Source organism: Aptenodytes patagonicus, chromosome 1, assembly GCF_965638725.1.
Source record: "Aptenodytes patagonicus chromosome 1, bAptPat1.pri.cur, whole genome shotgun sequence".
NCBI classification, from domain to species: Eukaryota; Metazoa; Chordata; class Aves; order Sphenisciformes; family Spheniscidae; genus Aptenodytes; species Aptenodytes patagonicus.
The window spans coordinates 81,006,877-81,025,905 of NC_134949.1; the positions used below are offsets into that span (position 1 = coordinate 81,006,877).

Below are 19,029 nucleotides of genomic sequence, written 5' to 3' on the forward strand. Positions count from 1 at the left end.
CAAAATTAGGCGTTTGTAACTTTCTAGATTAAAACCAGACGCCATACTAGCACTTTGCTTCTTCTTACTAGAGAAATATTTGTAAACTATTTCATCCAGATGCCAGTGTGCTGAGGGATGCTGTGGCAGACAAGCAGCTTTAACAAAAAATCGTAATACTGACAAAGAAAGTCAGGCTTCAGAAAACTGCAGCCTACCGCGGTCACTTCGGGCTTTTACCAAACCAGCGAGAACAGCAAACGAGTCCTTCGCGAGCAAGAAACGCCCGGTACGAGGCTGTACCCGAGGGGGGGGATCGGGCCTCTTCTCCTGCAGGGAGCCGGGGCAGAAGGGGCCGGGGCAGGAGCGGCACCCCCGAGCGGAGCGGGCCGGCCGGCGCAGCCGAGGGACGGGAGCGGCCGCAGGCTGCCGCCGAGCCGCCCCGGGCCAGTCCCGACGGCGGCCGGTTCCGGGGAGAAGCCCGGGGGGGTCGGGGGGTGACGCCCCCTTGCCCTCCGCGAGGGCGGCCGGCGCCAACGGCCCCCCGCGCCCCGCCGTCCCCCCGCACTCACCTGGGCCCCAGGTTGCACTTGCCCATGAGGTAGAGCTTGCAGAGGTGCAGCCGCTCGCAGCCCTCGCACTCCTTGCGGACGCAGACCCGCACGGGCGACACGGCCAGGACCACCGCGCAGCCGCCGTCGCGCAGTACCAGGAACCGCTGGGGACCCGCCGCCGACAGCGTGCCCTCCAGCTGCTGCGCCGAGAGACCGATGTGCTGCCGGAGCTCCGGCAGCCCCAGCCGCCCGCCCTGGGCGCACAGGGTCTTGGTGAGGAAGCAGCACACCGCCGGGTCGCCCATCGTTCCCCCTTTGCCTACGGCCGGCCGCGGCGGGACGGGTAGGGCTGGGAGCGGGGCAGCACTCCGCGACCGCCGCCCGACCGGGCTCCGGAGGAATCGAAACCAAAGGCGCGGGGCGGGCTCGGCGGCGGGCGGGGCCTGCGACTGAGGAAGCGCTGAGGGGTAAGGCGGGAAGCCGGCACCCAGCGCCGCGAGAGAAGCCCGAAGGCTTCCTCGGCTGGAAACCACCCAGGAGGCAAATATTGTGAGAAGTGATTGAAAGGGGGGGGGGGGTTCGTCGTCGTCGTCTTTTTTTTTTTCTCTAAATGCCGGATTCTTTGCTGTTTCTGATGTTTGGATTTGGCAATGAGCTGCCACCATATGAAATTCCATATATGGTATTGTTATCGGCCCCTGTATATCAAGTATGGATCCCAGCTAGTCCCCCCCAGAGCATGTACACGGAGCAGAGCACCAGCATCCACTGAAGGATTTCCTCGCCTCCCTGCCAACTTCTGCTCTCTCTACCTATGCATAACACTAACACAAACGTAGTACAGAGCATTACACCTATAACATAGGAGAAAAACTTATCATACCCAAATAATTATAGTATTTACGTAGCAATGCCATTACTTTTCTTTCTTTCAGATTGGCAGTCAGCTGCTGATCAAGGCTGGTTGCAGAGTGGTGTCCCGGCAGGGGATGGGAAGCCGAGAAATGACTGGTTCCTGTAATGCTGAAGTAGGGCTTGGGAGGGTCTATGGGACTGGGGAGAAGCACGGCAAACAGTGACTTGGAAAGATGGGGAGAGGGCTGAGTACTAAATCCATTCAAGATGAGTTTTCATATTCAAACTGTTCGGCAGTGCAAGCTTAAGAAACAGTAAGTATCAACCACTCCCTCTAGATCAGGAAGTTAACCTCAAAAGTAAAGTGAATGCCAGCCTGTGTTGCCTGGTGCTACTGCCTAATCTGAAAGGCATGCGAAACTGCACAGTCACTGTACAAACAATGGCTGTTCAGGTCATAGAAAGAGAACCACCTGAAGGGATGGGACCAAGTCCGTTGTTTTGCTTTCTTTCTTGAAGGGAAAATGGAAGGATCTTTTCATCGGGCGTATTTTCCCATATTTGCCCTCTTGCTATTATACTTGAACAAATGAACTAATTTAAAGAAATCGGTAGAAGAGGAGAGGTAGAAGGAGGAGTTTACCACGTCAGTTCTAGCTTTAGAAAGGTAAATTGGTAGTTCTGGGCTGGTCTATGTTCTAGGCATGCATGCGTGCATTCTCAGGTTGTCAAGGATGATAAAACTCGGATCCATACTCGATGTAGTTTCAAGACTGACTGATAAGGTAGAAAATGATTCAAACAGTGAGTTGGCAATGTATTGCCAACTCCAAATAGTAGATAATAATAATGAATCAGGCAAACCTTTCAGTCATTTTCTTATATTTGTCTTCTGTTTTTCAGCCAGTTCCAGTGAAAACATGCATTTGTGCATTAACCCACTCAGAAATTGGAACTATGTGGGCAGAGGAGCTTTACTGGATACTTTTTTTTGGAACAGTATTAACAGCATGGAGCAGGAAAGTAAAGTGAATCACTGCAAGCAGAAAGAAGCTGCAAATACAATCTTGGCAAGCGTGTTCTATTCTACACTTAAATACACTTAAGAAGGGGTTTGGATCAGTACTGAGTGAAAGCAAACAAAGAAACGTTACTGGATTTATTCTGTTTGTTGGTATAATGTTTTGCAAATACAAATGCCCCAAATACTTGACTTCCTTACCAATTTAAAACAGAACTGGTTTATGTGAAATAACACAACTGGGTGAGGCAGAAGGGATCACTGCATCGAGGAGTCCCAAATTGGTACTATTTTCACAGGGCAGTGAGTGATTCCAGCCTTAAATATCAAGACATTTGCTTAAAGTTAGAAACCACTGAAAAAGTGGCTGGGTTGATGTAACCTCTTGCTGCTGCTAAAAATGTAATCCCTGTACATCTTTCTCTCTGGTGTCCTCTACTGCCAGCTGTAATGTCTCCTTGTTTGCCCTGGCTGTGGTATTCACCTGACTCCTTAGCAAGCCAAATCAGCTTTCAGAGACTTGAAACTGAAATATCGATTGGTATGAGCGACGTATGAATGGAAATGTGTGCGTGTAAGCACCAGAAGAAACAGCAGAACAAAGGTTAAAAGAATGGCCTGTGTTGATAACCAAAGACACAGCTTAAGGCAGTAAAATTGAGAAATACATTATTTCTCTCAAACCAGGAAGACCTGCTCTCTGTAGCATAGACAACTTGTCTGCAGAAGACCCTACTGTCTGACAGCTGGACATGGCAGGAAGATACAGCACATCACAAATGCCATTTCTTTTCCTGTTGGTCCAACTGGAAGCAGACCATAGCCTCAGAAACTCAAAATGAAGAAAAACAGAAAACGGTCAAACAAGTTGCCTGAAGTGTGTGGAGGCCGAAGTAGCCAGACTGAAGCACAAGGATGCTACCATAGTAACTGCTGGGTCCCACTAGGTTTCATACCCACTATTGGGCATAAAAGACCCGTCCAAGGCAGTTTGCCACTGCCAGTGAAGAATAACACAAGAGATGCCATAAGGGTGTGACAGTTGGTGCCCATCTTCCCTTACGTTGAATGCAACGTAGATCCTGGCCAGGCCCGTTGGGCACACGCACCTCAGTGCTTGTGAGCGTGGGGTTTGACAGTGTGAATGAAGTTGAATAAATTGAATGAAAGTGGGGGAACTGAGCGAAACGAATGCATACCTAAATGCAACCTCTGCAGTTTAACTGGATGCAGCTGGCTTTTGGAAAAAAATTTGCCTTACCTGATGTATCTGCAGTCCGAACGCGCAGTATGTTGTTAGGCTCAGTCCTGTGGAACTGCTCTGCTGTATGTGAAGAAGAGGCTATTCCTGCTCGAAATAGCCTGCGCAGCCCAGCTTGCCTGCTACCTCTGACCACATCAGCAGCTCTGTCCCTCTGAGGATGGCTAAAGTATGTGGAAACACCCTGGGAATGACGCTGCCAAACCGATTTCCCCTCTTTTCCAGCATGTGGCTAGTTCAGTTTCATCGTCAGCCCCATTCTACTTCTTGAGACCCCTCTTTCAGGTCTCAGCTTTGGCTCACCTTACAGTTATATCTCTCCCATGTAATCAACTATTATTCTTGTTCTGGTTTCCCCAGACTGTTTCAAATAGCATTTTGCTGGTACCTTTGCTTTCTTGTCCCTCCCCCATTTCTTACACAACCCTCCCCCAGTTCTGTACTGGCTGCTTAATCAGCTAGTGGCCCAAGGATTTCAAAATCATTTTGCGTTTTTTGTTCTGTGGAAACTGTTAGGTTATGTGATAAAAGCTCATCTGGTGGGAGGTGGGAGATGTCCTCTCACCTGAAATGCCTGACACACACACTCCCCCCCCGCCCCTGATGACTGCAATCACTTCAGACTGGTCTCGTCCCCAGCATGCGGACTGGGCTGGGGCGGACACTGGCTCCACTGTAAATCGTAACCGTGACCCTGCACAGGTCCCTTGCTGGAGTGGGTCGGGGTGTGGGGCTGGCTGGGCAGGGACACCCCTCCCGGGCACCTGTCCAGGGGGGAGGAAACGGAGCAGGATGGAAAAGGGGTGGGATACAGGGGACAAACAGTTCAAGATCACACAAGAGATTATGAGATTATTATGAGATGTTTAGGGGAGGAACAAGTGTGGGAAAATAAAGGGGTAGCCAGCAGCTGGAGTGAGTGCGGATGTGTGAGTGTGTGATGGACCAGCCAGTGCACAGGTGAAGTAGCCTGGGAGCTGGGGGCAAGTGGATCTCTAGGGACCAGCTCTGGGTGTGAGGGGACCTGTTTGTCTCTAGGGGCGAGAGCACAGGAGGGTCAGCTATGGGACCTGGAAAGTCCTGGCCAGCTCTGTGTGTGTGTGTGCGTGTGTGTGTATGTGACAGTCTGTACTTGCAACTGGATAAGGGCTGCGCCTTGGGGGTTTATATGTCCAGGTGCCAGCAACTGGGGAGACTGGGATCCAGGGGCAGCAACTGGGCAGACTGAGTGTCTGAGCCCAGTTGCTGGAGGGATCCACCTTGTTTATGTATACATATATATATATACAAATATTCCCACTAGTGGACTTCCATCCTGCTCAGCCAGAGAGGGGAGCAGGGTGAGGCTGTTGGTGCTGTCTATGTTCATGTGAGTTCTCTGGGTGTCTGTGATTTGTGTGTCCGGCTATGTATATGTGTATGTATGTGGTGTTGTCCTGGTTTCGGCTGGGATAGAGTTAATTGTCTTCCTAGTAGCTGGCATAGTGCTGTGTTTTGGATTTAGGATGAGAATAATGTTGATAACACACTGATGTTTTAGTTGTGGCTAAGTAGTGCTTGCACTAGTCAAGGACTTTTCAGCTTCTCAAGCCCTGCCAGCGAGAAGCTGGGAGGGGGCACAGCCAGGACAGCTGACCCAAACTGGCCAAAGGGATATTCCATACCATGTGACATCATGCTCAGTATATAAACTGGAGGGAGGTGGCTGGGGGGTGGCGATGGCTGCTTGGGAACTGGCTGGGCATCAGTCGGCAGGTGGTGAGCAATTGCATTGTGCATCACTTATTTTGTATATTCTTTTGTCATTATTATTATTATTATTATTTTCCCTTCCTTTTCTGTCCTATTAAACTGTCTTTATCTCAACCCACGAATTTTACTTTTTTTTTCTGATTCTCTCCCCCATCCCACTGCGGGGCAGGGGGGAGTGAGCAAAGAGCCGTGTAGCTGCCTGCCGGGCTAAACGACAACAGGTGTATGTGTGTCCCCTCTGTGCATGTCTGCTGGGAATACCTTTTCAGCCTCACTACTAGTTGGTCCTGGGGACAGGGAGCTGCAGCAGCCTCACCTCTCTCAGGCTGTTGCCTCCGGCGTGAAATGTTTTCCTCTACCAGAAACAATTCCACTGGTTTTAGCTTCCAGAGATTACTGTAGAGGCTTTTGTTTCTGTGGGATTTAAATCTGTGCTGAGGAAATGACTTTCCTTAAAACCAGAATGGCACTCTGACATTTTACTCCATAATGTGAATGTATTCCTAGCAGATTTTTTTTTTTCCTGAGAAGTTACTTCTCTACAGAAGAAACAGAAGCTCTATGCATAAGGCTGGCTGTGACTCTGTGTTAAAGCTGTACCAGCGCAGGGATTTTAAACAGATATGCAGATTGATATGAGTGCAGCATGAATGGAAATAGGTGTGTGAAAGGACCAGAAGAAAGAGCAGAATGGCCTGTATTGCCAATGAAGACCTGTGTTCCCAGGACACAGCTCCCGTGACTGTCCTGGGACAGATAATCCTGTCCAGTTTAACTCCACAGAGTATGGGCTCCTATAGCAAACCTCTGCTCTTCGTTTTCTTCATTAGCAAAAGAGTCTTTCCTGAAGCCCAAACCCTCTTCCCCCCTCTATTCTGTAGCTCCCCAGCTGTCTTCCCTTAACCATGGCAAAGGGATCAATGGCTACAAAGACAGATTAGGAAGTCATCTGGGACAGTAGCTGGAAAGAAAATGGAAGGCAAACCCTAATCCCGCTTGTCCTGGCTGACATGGAAGCTCTCTTCCAAATATGCTTAAAGTGGTAAAGGTGGTTGTGAGTTTCTAGGCAACTGCTGGTTTTTGTGCAGTTATGTATATATAAGGATATCAATAAATAAACATAAACACTTAATAACTCTCTATAAATAAATGTGTCACTTGTGAGCTTCATGCAGTCACCTGCAGGTGTCAGGGAAATTTATCGTTTCCCTGATGCACGGCTAGCTAAATGTATTCTGTTATGTGGCATTTTCCATCTTCTTCAGAAGCATCAGTGTATGGCAGCAACTAGACCTCACGGCTACCACAACCTGAAGGGAAGCGAGGGCACAAGGGTCAGAGTGAGTGTGTTTTGGGGACAGCACAACAGGGGAGGCTCTCACACTTCCCCTGTAGAAGCAGCACAGTTTGGGGCTCAGCTCTAACGCCTGTACACAAGTGCACACAGCGAGGGGAACAAACAGGAGGAGTCAGAAGTCCATGTGTATTTGCAGAGTTGACCTCATTGGGATTACAGAGACATGGTGGGATAGCTCTCCTGACTGGAGCGCTGCAACCAGTGGATAGAAGCTTTTTGGAAAAGACAGGGTAAGAAGCTGAAGAGGAGGCTATACGCCTGCTATATACCAACATGGAAGAACTGGTTGAAGATGTGAAGGTCGAGAGCAGCCTTTTCTGCACCAAACATGAGACTGTGGAGTTTAAGATCCTGCGAAGAGTGAGCAATACAAACAGCAGAATTACAACCCTGGACTTCCCAAGAGCAGATTTTGGCCTGTTCAGGGACCTGCTTGGCAGAATCCCATGTGAAACTGCCCTAAAGGGCAAAGAAGTCCAGGAGAACTGGATTATCATCAAGGACAACTTCCTCAGAGGCCAAGAATGGTCCATTACAGCGTGCAGAAAGTCGAGCAGGCATGGCAGAAGGCCAGTGTCGGTGAATGCGGAGCTCCAGGCTGAGCCAAAACACAAAAAGAAAGCACACAGAAGGTGGAAGCAGGGACAGGTTATTTGGGAGTAATACAAGCATGTAGAAATGTGGTTATGAATGCCAAAGCTCAGCTGGAGCTGGAACTAGCAAGGGAGGTGAAGGGCAGCAGGAAGGGTTTCTGTAAAGACATTGGTAGCAAAAGGAAGGCTAAGAAGAGTGCGCACACATTGGTCAATGGGGAAGGAGACCTAGTGAAAAGTGATAGGGAAAAGGCTAAGGTTCACAATGCCTTTTTTTTTGCCTCAGTTTGCACTGGTAGGGTTTGCTTTCAGGTGTCCCAGGTCCCTGAGCCTCTTATCAGAGTCCATGGGCATGAAGCAGTACCCACAGCAGAGAAAGATGAAGTTAGGGATCACTTAACCCACTTGGACATACAGGACTCCATGGAACGGAGTGGGTGGGTCCGAGGGTGCTGAAGGAGCAGCCCAATGTCATTGCGAGGCTGCTCTCTGTCCTCTTCGAAAGGTCATGGCAGTCAGGGGAGATTCCTGATCACTGCAGAAAGGCAAATAGCACACCCCTCTGCAAGAAGGTGGCAAGGAGGATGGTCCAGGTCAATCAGCCTCACCTTGGTCCCTGGGAAGGTTATGGAGCAAATCCTCATAGAAGCCATTCCCAGGCATGAGAAGGGCAGGAAGGTGACTGGGAGCGGTCAGCATAGATTTACCAAGGGCAAAGGACCATGACCAACCTCATTGCCTTCTCTGACAAGGTGACTGACCGTGTGGACAAGGGGAGGCCAATGGATGTTGTATACCTTGGCTTTAGCAAGGCCTTTGACACAGTCTCCTATAGTTCCATATAAACAAATATGGGCTGGATAAGTGGATGATAAGATGTGTGGAAACTTTGCTGGCCTACTGATGTCAGAGGTGTGATCAGTGGTGCAAAGTCCAGCTGGCAGCCAGCGTATTAGTGGGGTCCCTCGGGGAATGTGACTGACCAATAAATCCCTACAATGGAAGGAGGCTCAGTGGAGATGGCCAAGGGCGATGTGCCCATGAAGCTCAGAGAGTAACACAGGGTGTGACTGACCACAGCTGTTGCAAAGAAGCTGACATTGTCTCAACACAAAGGAGACCAGAGCGTGGCTTTTGTTTTAGATAACTGGCTATGTCAGTTGAATGGATCAGCTGGTGGTGTAAATGTTTCTTTCTGAGTTCATTAAAAGAGCGAGAGCGTGAGTGTCTCCCTGAGTTAGCCAGACCAGCACGGGGGGGGGGGGGGGGGGGGGAGGAGTACGGGGCTCAGCCCAACATAGACTATAAAAACTAAACAACTAACAAAAGAATTTCAAAGAGAGCAACGGACTTGAGCTGGCTTCGACCCACGTATTCCTTCCTGGGGACTGGGGATGCAGAGCGTCATGATGGTGAGACTGGTATATATATAGAGAGAGAGAGACTGGTAATGGGAATCACATTGGTATTGTGATTGAACTCTGTATTGCAATTGCTATTTTTTTCTAAGTGGAACTTAAATTTGTATTGTATTTTCAGTATATTTTGTATCTCCATGCCAAATCAGAAATCCCATGTAACATCAACTATCTTCAAATAAGTAAATTTTATATTAAACATTACACCCTCCACACATGGAATATCTAAAAGAACCTGATCAGAGAGAATTGGACTCTGACAGGGATCAGTACTGGGACTGTAGTGCTTCATTAAAAGCATTAAAAGTCTTCATTAAAGACCTTGATGATAGGACAGAGTGCACTCTCAGCAAGAGTGCAGATGGCACCAAACTGGAAGTAGTTGGCAGTATGCTGAAGGGCATGGCTGCTATTCAGAGGGACCTAGACAAGCTGGACAACTGGGCTGACAGGAACCTCCTGAAGTTCAACAAAAGCAAATGCAAAGTCCTGCACCAGGAATGGAATAACCCCATGCAACCATACAGGCTGCGGCTGACTGTCTAGGAAGAAGCTCTGTAGAAAAAGATGTGGGGGTCCTGGCGGGCAACCAGTAGACCATGAGCTAACAATGTGCTCTTGCGGCAAAGAAGCCCGTCAGTGTCCTAGCATGAGAGCAACATGAGGCCACCAAGCTGGCTGAGGCTCTGGCACATGATGTACGAGGAGAGGCTGAGAGAGCTGGGTCTGTCCAGCCTGGAGAAGAGAAAGCAAAGGGGAGACCCTATTGCTCTTTGCAACTACCTGATTGAGGGATGCAGACAACACAGAGCCAGACTTTTCTCCAAGGTGCACAGGGAAAGGATGAACGGCAAAAGGCACAAATTGGAATATCAGAAATTCCATTTAGATATTAGGATTTATTTTTTTGTACCAGAGTGTGGTCAGACACTCGGGCAAACTGGCCCAGAAAGGTTATGGGATCTCCATCCTTGGAGGTGTTCAAGGCTCAGCTGGACACAACCCTGGGCAGCCTGACCTAATTAGACCTGCTCTGAGCAGGAGGATGGACTAGATACCTCTGGAGGTCCCTTCCAGCCTAAATTATTCTGTGATGCTATGGCTTTTTTAAGTAGAGCATCTTCTTTCCTAGAAGCATTACGATACACTGCATTGACTGTCAGGTTTGGGGAGTGGTCAAGAAAGAGGAGGGAGAGGAATTTCTCCTCCCAGGTTAGTTTGTTTGACATCTTAGATATTTGTTTGCTTGTGTGTCTTGAGGAGGGTTTGCTTTTGCCCATAGCCTGTCCTACAATTCTCGTGGACATGTCTCTCATTCTCTTGCTCACTACCCATAGCAGGCAGCAGGCTCCAAATTAAGAGTCCATCAGCTTAGCTAAAATTTCTGTGCTGAATATTTTGGTGGAATTTAATAGTCTCAGCACAACAAAAGGTGAGACTTAGACAGTGGGAGATGAAGGTAAAGAGAGGCTAGTTAGTTGTTTGTTTTAGTAACTAATATTCACACGCACAGTATTCATTTTTGTAAGGACCATTGTATTTATACTTGAAGAATAAAATAATGAGACATAAGCTTAACACGGTTTCTAATCATCATGAAAGCTTTCATGAAAAACCAAACCCTTAGCAGATCTTCTAACCACTCTGTCAGACTTGGCAAATGTAAGAGATGGGATGTATGTTGGAGCTTTCTCCTAAGGAAAGGAGATTCTCTCCTTAAGCATGTTTTATGCATGTGCATTTGTAAACCAAATCCAAGAGCTAGTTCCTTCACAGTAGACTTGTAAATCTTCTTCTGTGGGAATACAGTAACATAGAAGCATTGCACTTCAGTTATTATATCACTAGAGGCATGGTGTTGTCAAAGACCAAACCTTTAGATATCTTGGAAAATGCACCCCATTATGCTATTGCCTTTGAAGAACACTTGATGTTAAAACATCTCCAGAACCTATTGTACAAACTCTACAAGGTTGCCTGCTCTTATTGCTCCATTAATAGGGACCATATAATCTTTCTTACCTTAAACCATTACATGCTTACTTTGCTCTCAGTTCAGCACCCAACTGTACAACTTAACAACAGTAACTTGTCGACTGTTGACCTCTGCAGATCCTTCCGCTCAACCTCTCTCAAACAAAACCAGTTTCTGTTTGTGTAGCCATTAGTACGTGGTATAAGGAAGAGTATCTTGACGTGTTCCCTAGACTAGGTGATCTAACCATGCCCTCTGTTACGCAGTACTCTTTGTGCAGCTGTGACTGCGGGGTTAAAAGTAACTGTCAGGGCCCTGGCAGCATTCACATCCCACCCCAAGAAGCCCGGCTGCCTGGACTCTGAGCCAACGCTGATAAGCAGCTGCCTGGCCTTGAACAGAGCTCTCTGAGACAAACCTGGCAGGCATTTCTGTGCGGGCTGCCCCCACTTCTCTTGGGAACTGTGTTTAAGCCAAGAGTCTCGTCCTGACTCCCACCTGCGCTGGGCTGCAGCTGCACCGAAGTCGTGCCTGTGCCTGGCCACTGGCAAGTGGTGTGCAGTGGTGGCTACTCATGGGGCTATGGCTTCTCTCACTCTCCAGCTGCTGCACCGCATTGCAGGTGTCAGGGAGCAGCGGGAAGGGGAGCTGGCAGCACAGCACGGTAGCGAGGCAAGCCAGCCGTGGGCGACCCCTCTGACAGGGAGCCCTGACGCAGAGTGGCAAGTCCGGGTCGGGATCAGGGCTGGAGACAGCAGTCAAGGTCAGACACAGCTCAGGGCAGGAGACAGGGCGGGTCCGAGCTCAAGCTGGGAAGCAGAGCCACTGGGTCTGGGTCAGGGCCAGACTGGTGAAGGTCTGAGGCTGAGCACGGATGTAGCTGCTGCCCAGCTGCAGCGTAGCACTGGCAGGGGCTGGCAGTAAAGCTTCAGCTTAAAAGCAGTTCTCAAGGGAAAGGAGGGGCAGGCCTTCACGTCCTGCTTTCTTCACAACAGCTTTGGTCAGTGAAGGAGCTGGCCTTGGACTCAGCTAGCTAAACTCTTTCCGGTGACCAGCTAAACACCTAGAAGGGGGATGACATCAGGATGCTGTGGCTAGTAACTGTTCACAGCAGTTCTGTGCCAGGAGTCTGTGCCGTTGTCGTGAGGGGTTTGTTTGTGCCTTTCCTTACTTGGAGGAGAAGGAAAATTATGAATAACAAGGCAAAGCAACGGTGCCCCCCTATTCACGTATATTTGTATGGCGTGGCCTCACACTAGCCCATGACATGAGAATCTCTGTTGCTGCCACTTGTTTCTTACTCCAAAGCTGCTTTCACTCCTTTGGCACCACTCATGGCTTATGTTTGCCTGGAGGTCTTGCTTAATGTTGCCTGGATTTTCTTGAATAGCTTTCCAGAAAGCCCAGATCCACCTTCTTTCTGTAGTCAGTGACGTGACCAAGCTTCAAGCCTGAAGCAACCCAACTGCCACTCTTCTTGCGCGTGTTGTAGTGTGGTGGTTTGTGGGAGTGAGAACAGGACACGTCTGGCTAATGCTGATGCCTCAGAACAACACAGGGGGGTGTATTCTTAGTCACTGCAGCTTTTACGGGTCGGTCCCAACAGTCAGCAATGAAAATAAACCACAGTGTTAGGACTGGTGGGTCACCATTGAGTGCGTCGCCAGCAAGAAAAAAAGGAAGTTGTACTGCATGCAAAATAAAGTCCCAACGAAAAATCCAAAAGAGGAAAATTTAACCATATGGCCCCAAAGTACCAGGCTGATCAGATGCTGTGGCAGTCATACCTGTTCGTTAGTTTTCAGTAATTTTTTTTTTTTAATAGAAGAGAGGTCTTCTTTTCAGCAATCTCAACTTTCCACAAAGGTAAGCATACTGTCATGCAAAGCATATACTTTTTGAAATGGTTAGCAGAGTCAGCAACCACCAAAACGGATTTTGACATAGTTTTCAGCCACCCCCCTGGTTGGACTAGCAGGAAGTCCCCGATTAGAAGCTTCTTTTGCAAACCAGCCAAGTCTGGCACTAAATCAGTCTAGCTTTCCCTAGTGGATGGGGTATTATCTTTACCCAGAGCTAGTTATAAAATCCTATCTCTTTGCCATGGGGACCACTCCTACAACCTCTGCAGAATCTAGAGTCACTGTAGCTAAAACTCTGCTTCATCAGCAAAGACCATGCAAATTTCAGCCTACGATTCATGGAGAAGTCTGTTCAGAAATCTCTGGCTTGCTTTTGAACTATTTCCAGTCACTGTTTTTGTTGGCTTCATGGTGGAAGAGAATTTTAATAACTGTCTTTAGAGACCTTTATTTTGTGCATTGCATACCAACTGGTCTTTTCATTCATCTGTTCAGTTCTCTCTAGACTAGCAGTTCTCTACAAGTTTTCCTAGTTCAGAAAGTTAATTTTTTTTCTGTTTATTGCCATTTATAAATCTGATTTCCATTGCAATCACTAATGATGAAAACCTCCCTTTTCTCTATTGCTGCCCACTACGGGGAGTACTTGCATTGGAAAAGCTTTTCTGGAGGAACTCATGATGTCCAGGGGATGTATTAATTACACAGGCAACGGACTTTCTACAGCTTCAACTGATGTTCTGTCCATAGGTTTGACAGGGGATGACAGACAATGCCACAGCTTATAAACATGAGTCCTTTTCTTCTTGTCAACTGTGTGCTGTTCCATAGGTGAGCCAGTTATGGGCAGAGCTATCAACCATCATACTTCAAACAAGAATCAGAGAATCATAGAATAATTTAGGTTGGAAAAGACCCTTAAGATCATTGAGTCCAACCACAAACCTAACACTGCCAAGTCCACCACTAAACCATGTCCCTAAGTGCCACGTCTACACATCTTTTAAACACCTCCAGGGGTGGTGACTCAACCACTTCCCTGGGCAGTTCCAATGCTTGACAACCCTTTCGGTGAAGAAATTTTTCCTAATATCCCATCTAAACCTCCCCTGGCGCAACGTGAGGCCGTTTCCTCTCGTCCTATTGCTTGTTACTTTGGAGAAGAGACCGACACTGCCTTCAGGTACAAACTGTCTCCTTTCAGGTAGTTGTAGAGGGCGATAAGGTCTCCCCTGAGCCTCCTTTTCTGCAGGCTAAACAACCCCAGTTCCATCAGCTGCTCCGCATAAGACTTGTTCTCCAGACCCTTCAAGCAGACATTTAAGGAGATATTCACACCATCTAAGGTAAAGCATCTTTCTTAGACTGTGCTTCAGCTGGACATTCAGGGGCCTACACCAGGAACCTGAGAGAGCTGACTGAAGCACCCTGTTCTGTGAAGTTAGGCAGATACAATATTTTGATTAGTATTCCCGCAAAATGAGCTGTTGGATGAAGTTCCCTCCTCATCTCTGCAGCCTCTGCCAGGCCCAGCAACAACATTTGTACATCACCAAATTTACTAACTGCATACTAACATTCATGGCTTGACTGCTGCTTGGGACGCCTTCTATTACAGAAGGCGGAGGTCACTGTTAGAAGGTCGATGCAACTGGGCTAATCCTTGCTGTGAGGGTTGTCTCAGGGAAGAAGTGCTCAGTTCAAATAATTTAAATAAAAAACAGGATCAAAGGGGTTTATAAATTAATTAACAGCACATATTTAACTGGCAATCAGTGATCTATACATTAAGGACCAATGTTGGTGATGCAACAGATAATAAACCACAATACTAGGCACTTATGAAATCTCAGTAACTACCTACGCATTTCTAAAGATCCTTCTATTACTAATTTCAAGAAATTCTAATTGCACACACATGCAGACACACACACAGAGTCACACAGGTATATGCACAAACCTCTCCTCTCACAGGACAAGCAACCCCCCCCCCCCATCCTTCTGGAAGTAAGGGTTCCCCTACTTGCACTTATGTTGTGGCCTAAGCAGGAGTCGGGATGCTGGCAGGGTGACTTCTGGCAGTGCCAAACCAGGTTTTGGCTGCTGCTGTTTCCAGTCCAAGGTCTCTCCCCTCTTGTTAGAAATTTTCATGCTTCTCTTGTACTTCTTTTCATGCTGCTTCTTTGTTTCAAAAACCTCCTTGAAATTCCCTGATTACTGTTTGATCTGGGTGATGATCACATTCCTCTTTAACATAATCAGTTTTGGGCACCTGTCTTCCAGATAGTTTTTATATTTGAACCATACACTCCCTGTGCATTCATATTTTTGTTCTAACAGGTGAGCTTCTTTAGGTCATTTGCCAAGGCTGGGGCATGAGCACCCCTAAAAGGGTCTTGCTGTCATAGTTACGACTGCAAATCCTCCAGGTAAGCTTATGTCAGCCAAAGGAGCCTTTGTGTCAGTAGAGTTAAACCAAAAAGCAAATTTTCCAATACAAGTGGCATTCTCATGGTTGGTGGTAGTAGGAAAAGAGAGGGAAAATTTTCAGCTCTGGATCACATTTTTCTCAACACGTCAGAGCAAAGAGGTGCTAGGGAAAACTTAATAGCGCGAACCTTTAAATGGAGCAATGTTGAAAGACCCTGCATGTGGAAATAACCTCAGTTCAAGCTGCAGTCCCCTAGTAGATTATGGAGCAAACCCTCCTGGAAATTCATTTAACATCATGCTTAACATCTTGTTAAATGATGAGCGCACCCTTATAAGGCTTACAGATCGTGTGGAACTGGGAGGAGCAGTTGCTATGCTGAGAAGTAGGCCTGCCACTCAGGGATCTTGACAGTTATCTTATGAAGTTCAACAATAGCAAATGCAAAGTCCTGCGCCTGGAAGGGAGTAACTCCATGCAGCCATACAGGCTGGGACTGACTGTCTAAGAAACAGCTCTGCAGAAAAGGACCCAGGGTTCCTAGTGGGCAACCAGTGACCATGAGCCAGTGATGTGACCTTGCAGCAAAGAAGCCCATCGGCATCCTGGGCTGTGTTAGTAAGAGTGTAGCCAGCAGGCCCAGGGAAGCAATCCTTCCCCTCTGCTTGGCACATGTGAGACCACGTTTGGAGTTCTGTGCCCAGTTTTGCCCCCCCCTAGTACCAGAGAGGTAATGAAATACTGGCACAAGAGTAATGGGAGACCACTGAGTTGGTTGAGGCTCTGGCACGTGACATGTGAGGAAAGGCTGAAAGAGACTGGTCTGTCCAGTCTGGAGCAGAAAAGGCAAAGGTGAGACCTTATTGTGTGTTCTACTATGAAAAGTGTGGAGGGAGATGGTTACACAAAAGAAGCATCCAGACTCTCAAGATGCACAGGGAAAGGACAAGAGGCAACAGACACACACAAGAGATATTCCAATTAAATAAGATGAAAAAGCTCTTCCCAGTAAAGGTGGTCTAACACTGGGACAGGTGCCCAGAGAGGCTGTTGGATCTCCATCCTTAGAGTTATTCAAAGCTTGACTAGAAAGGGTCCTAAGCAAAATCCATCTAACCTTGAAGATGGCTCTGCTGTAAACAGGAAGCTGGATGAGCAGACCTCCAGAAGTCCCCTCCAGCCTGAATTATTCTGTGATTCTATAAGGAGGGGAGGAGGAGTGATAGCAGCTTCTGCCCTCCATTAAAGATTTCAGCTTGAAAGCTCAGATAGTCTACTAAGGACTGTGATCCTGCAGTCGTATGAACACAGGTGCATAGAGAACAGGACAGTGTGGAAAGGACGTGTTGTTCCTGTCAGCCCCATCTGGTCTAGCATGTTCTGCATTTTGTTACAGGGGCTAATCCTTCTAGCACTGCCTATTGCCTCCTCCAACACCACATCCACATCTGGGCCCTGCTGTGCTGCATTGCCTCATGCCTCCTTGCAGCTTTTTATGACCTGCAGATGCCCCTTTTTCTGGGCTTCCAGGTTCTCTTGCTTGCTTGAAAAAGGCCCTTTTTCAAGGCCAGCTGACCTTGTCTGCTGCTTTTCCTATCTAGCTATCTGTCTTTGAACTTCTGAAGGACAGACGGACTGAACTCTGTATTCCCATATTCTCATTAGCCAGGTCTTTTTTGTCTGCATTGTCCAAGATTACAATTTCCTCTTAGCGCTCTAGTTCTGTGCAGGCCAAAACCTTCCAGCCATAACCTAAAGGTTCTTGTTACAGTGGCCAGCATGCTCTGCTACAGTCCTTTTATCCCAGTCGCTCATTTGTTCTACTAGTAGTCTTTACAAACGTTGCCCAATATTTGCCAGTTGTTAGCGTAAGCCTGAATTCACAAGAGTTAACAGTACAGTGAAGGCAGGATGGTGAGTCTCTTGAGCGCCTCAGTCTCCCCCTTGCTGTGAGGTAGCGGGATGCTGAAAATCTGCAGGAGTTGCTTGCAGCTCTTTGGGCTAGATGAAAGATTACTACGATTTAGAGCCTGTGGAGTAACCTAATAGTAGAGGAAAATGATAAGAATTTAAAGAGACGGAAAAATGAAACTAATTAAAATGAAGCTAAGCGCCAACCCAAACCAAATGTTTAGATAGTTAAAAAAAAAAAAAAAATCCACAAAATTTCCAGTTATAAAGGATGGAAACTGAATGACCAAAAAACCATCAGGAATAATAATGCAGTTTGCTGGCTGAATTGTTCTCTGCTTCATATCAGACCCACCAAATCTCATGCTGTCAGTGCAAAGCACAAGAATTTTTCACTTGGGTCTTCCTAATCTCCTTTTCCAGCTGCAGGACCAACATCTCGCACAGCTGTGGTACCAGACTGGAGCTTTTCTCCTCACTGGATGCCTCCTGGCCCATAAGCAGGAGCAAAGCCAAAGCAGTGGCTGGTAGGCAGAAGACCTGAGGGTGTAAATGACTCAGAAAGTCAAGAGGTCAAAGACTGGTCAGAAATTAAGTTAGGGAACCAAATCTGTGGTGGTGACATAGTAAAAATTGTGTTATGTCACGACTACTCCTGGGTCCTGGGAGAGAGGCATGGGATAAAAGCAGCCCATTTGAGAGACACAGCTGCTGGTGAGTTTGTAACCACTAGATGGAACCCAAACACTTTGCATTAATTCACTCATCAGCTGTAGGGAGTTAATCCTGAGTTTAGGTGAGGCTGTGGTTCTGGTAGCTGAGTGTCAACACCTGTGCTCAGTAGCATAAGGCTTGTATGGAAACACAGTGAGTGCTCCCAAAATACGGGTAATTTATTCACTCACTCCAGTGAGCAGGGACACCGAATATTTTATGTCTAAACCATGGAAATGTTACTAGTTCCTACTGCATGGCACAAAAACTTCTGATGATTTGATGAAGAGCACTGGGATACATCCTCCATTAGATAGACCACCAGCATGTGATTTTTGGGTAAGTCATTTAACCTGACTGTGGCTTGGTTCCCCCATTGCTAAAGTGAGTTTTGAAACTATCTGCATTGAAGTGTGCTGAGTGTCCAATACATTATTCTTGAAATGACTTAATACTCTTAAGTGGGGTACATCATGCCAATACACAGTGGCAGACAAAAATGTGGTCATCTAGAAACTGCTGCTCTACTACAAATACTGCACTCTGCTGTCCTCCAGGTTTCTGGGCATCAGGAAGAGGAAACTCCAACGTATTTTCTTACTGCCCACTAAATAAAAAAAACTAAAGGAGAGTTACTGCTCATTTTTGAAAAGCTTACAATGTTTAATTATTATAAAGAATAACCAGTATTACAAAGCTTAGAGGCCCCAGGCAAGATCAGGTCTCTGTTGTACTGTGTCTTGTACAAACACAGAGTAAGAGGAATTCCTTCCCTTAAGCAGGTTACAGTCTTCATAGAAAAAAAACATACCTGGGGACAAAGAAAGCAAGCAGTGCCCTAGTAAATGCAAACAAGCCATCACTTTGTGTAAGGGAATTCAGAGGGAAAAGAGTAGCTCAGCAGCTGGTGTAAAGCTGACATAGCACCACTGATGCTGTGAGTTTACAGCAATTTATACCAGCTGAGGATATGCCTAAGGTAGGTGAAGTGTCTTTCTTAATGTCATATTCAAAGCCTAGCCTGGAGTTGAACTAGATCTTCAGAATCCTAATCACAAGGCTTTCCTTTTCATGTGCTTGCTTTCCCACCGGCCAGCTCCCGGAAGAACGGCTTGCTTGTCTCAGATTGTGGTCCTCAAGGACTCAGCTGAAACATCATTGCACACAGCTTGTAGGAACCTAGCTGGGATTTTAGATGGGCACATAGTAACGTGGAGAAAGGCTAGTTCAGATCTGAAAAAGAAGAGACTGAAAAACTGTAATTCATGGTTTTAAAAGAGTGTCAGGTGGAAGGAAAGTAGAATTCTTGCTATTACCAAGCAATTTTTTAAAATAAATGCATATTT

At 47.1% G+C, this 19,029-nt stretch overlaps 1 protein-coding gene across 3 annotated transcripts in view; it reads right to left on the reverse strand.

Moving 5' to 3' along the window:
* Positions 1–892, reverse strand: part of LOC143163331 (protein mono-ADP-ribosyltransferase PARP12-like) — a 35,887-nt gene extending 34,995 nt beyond the window's left edge. For all 3 annotated transcript variants that reach the window (XM_076344510.1, XM_076344530.1, XM_076344521.1), the window contains exon 1: positions 552–892. In XM_076344510.1, coding sequence (XP_076200625.1) covers positions 552–838 — 287 coding nt within the window. In that variant the 5' untranslated portion in view covers positions 839–892. The remainder of the gene's footprint in view (positions 1–551) is intronic.
* Positions 893–19,029: the final 18,137 nt, after the last annotated feature.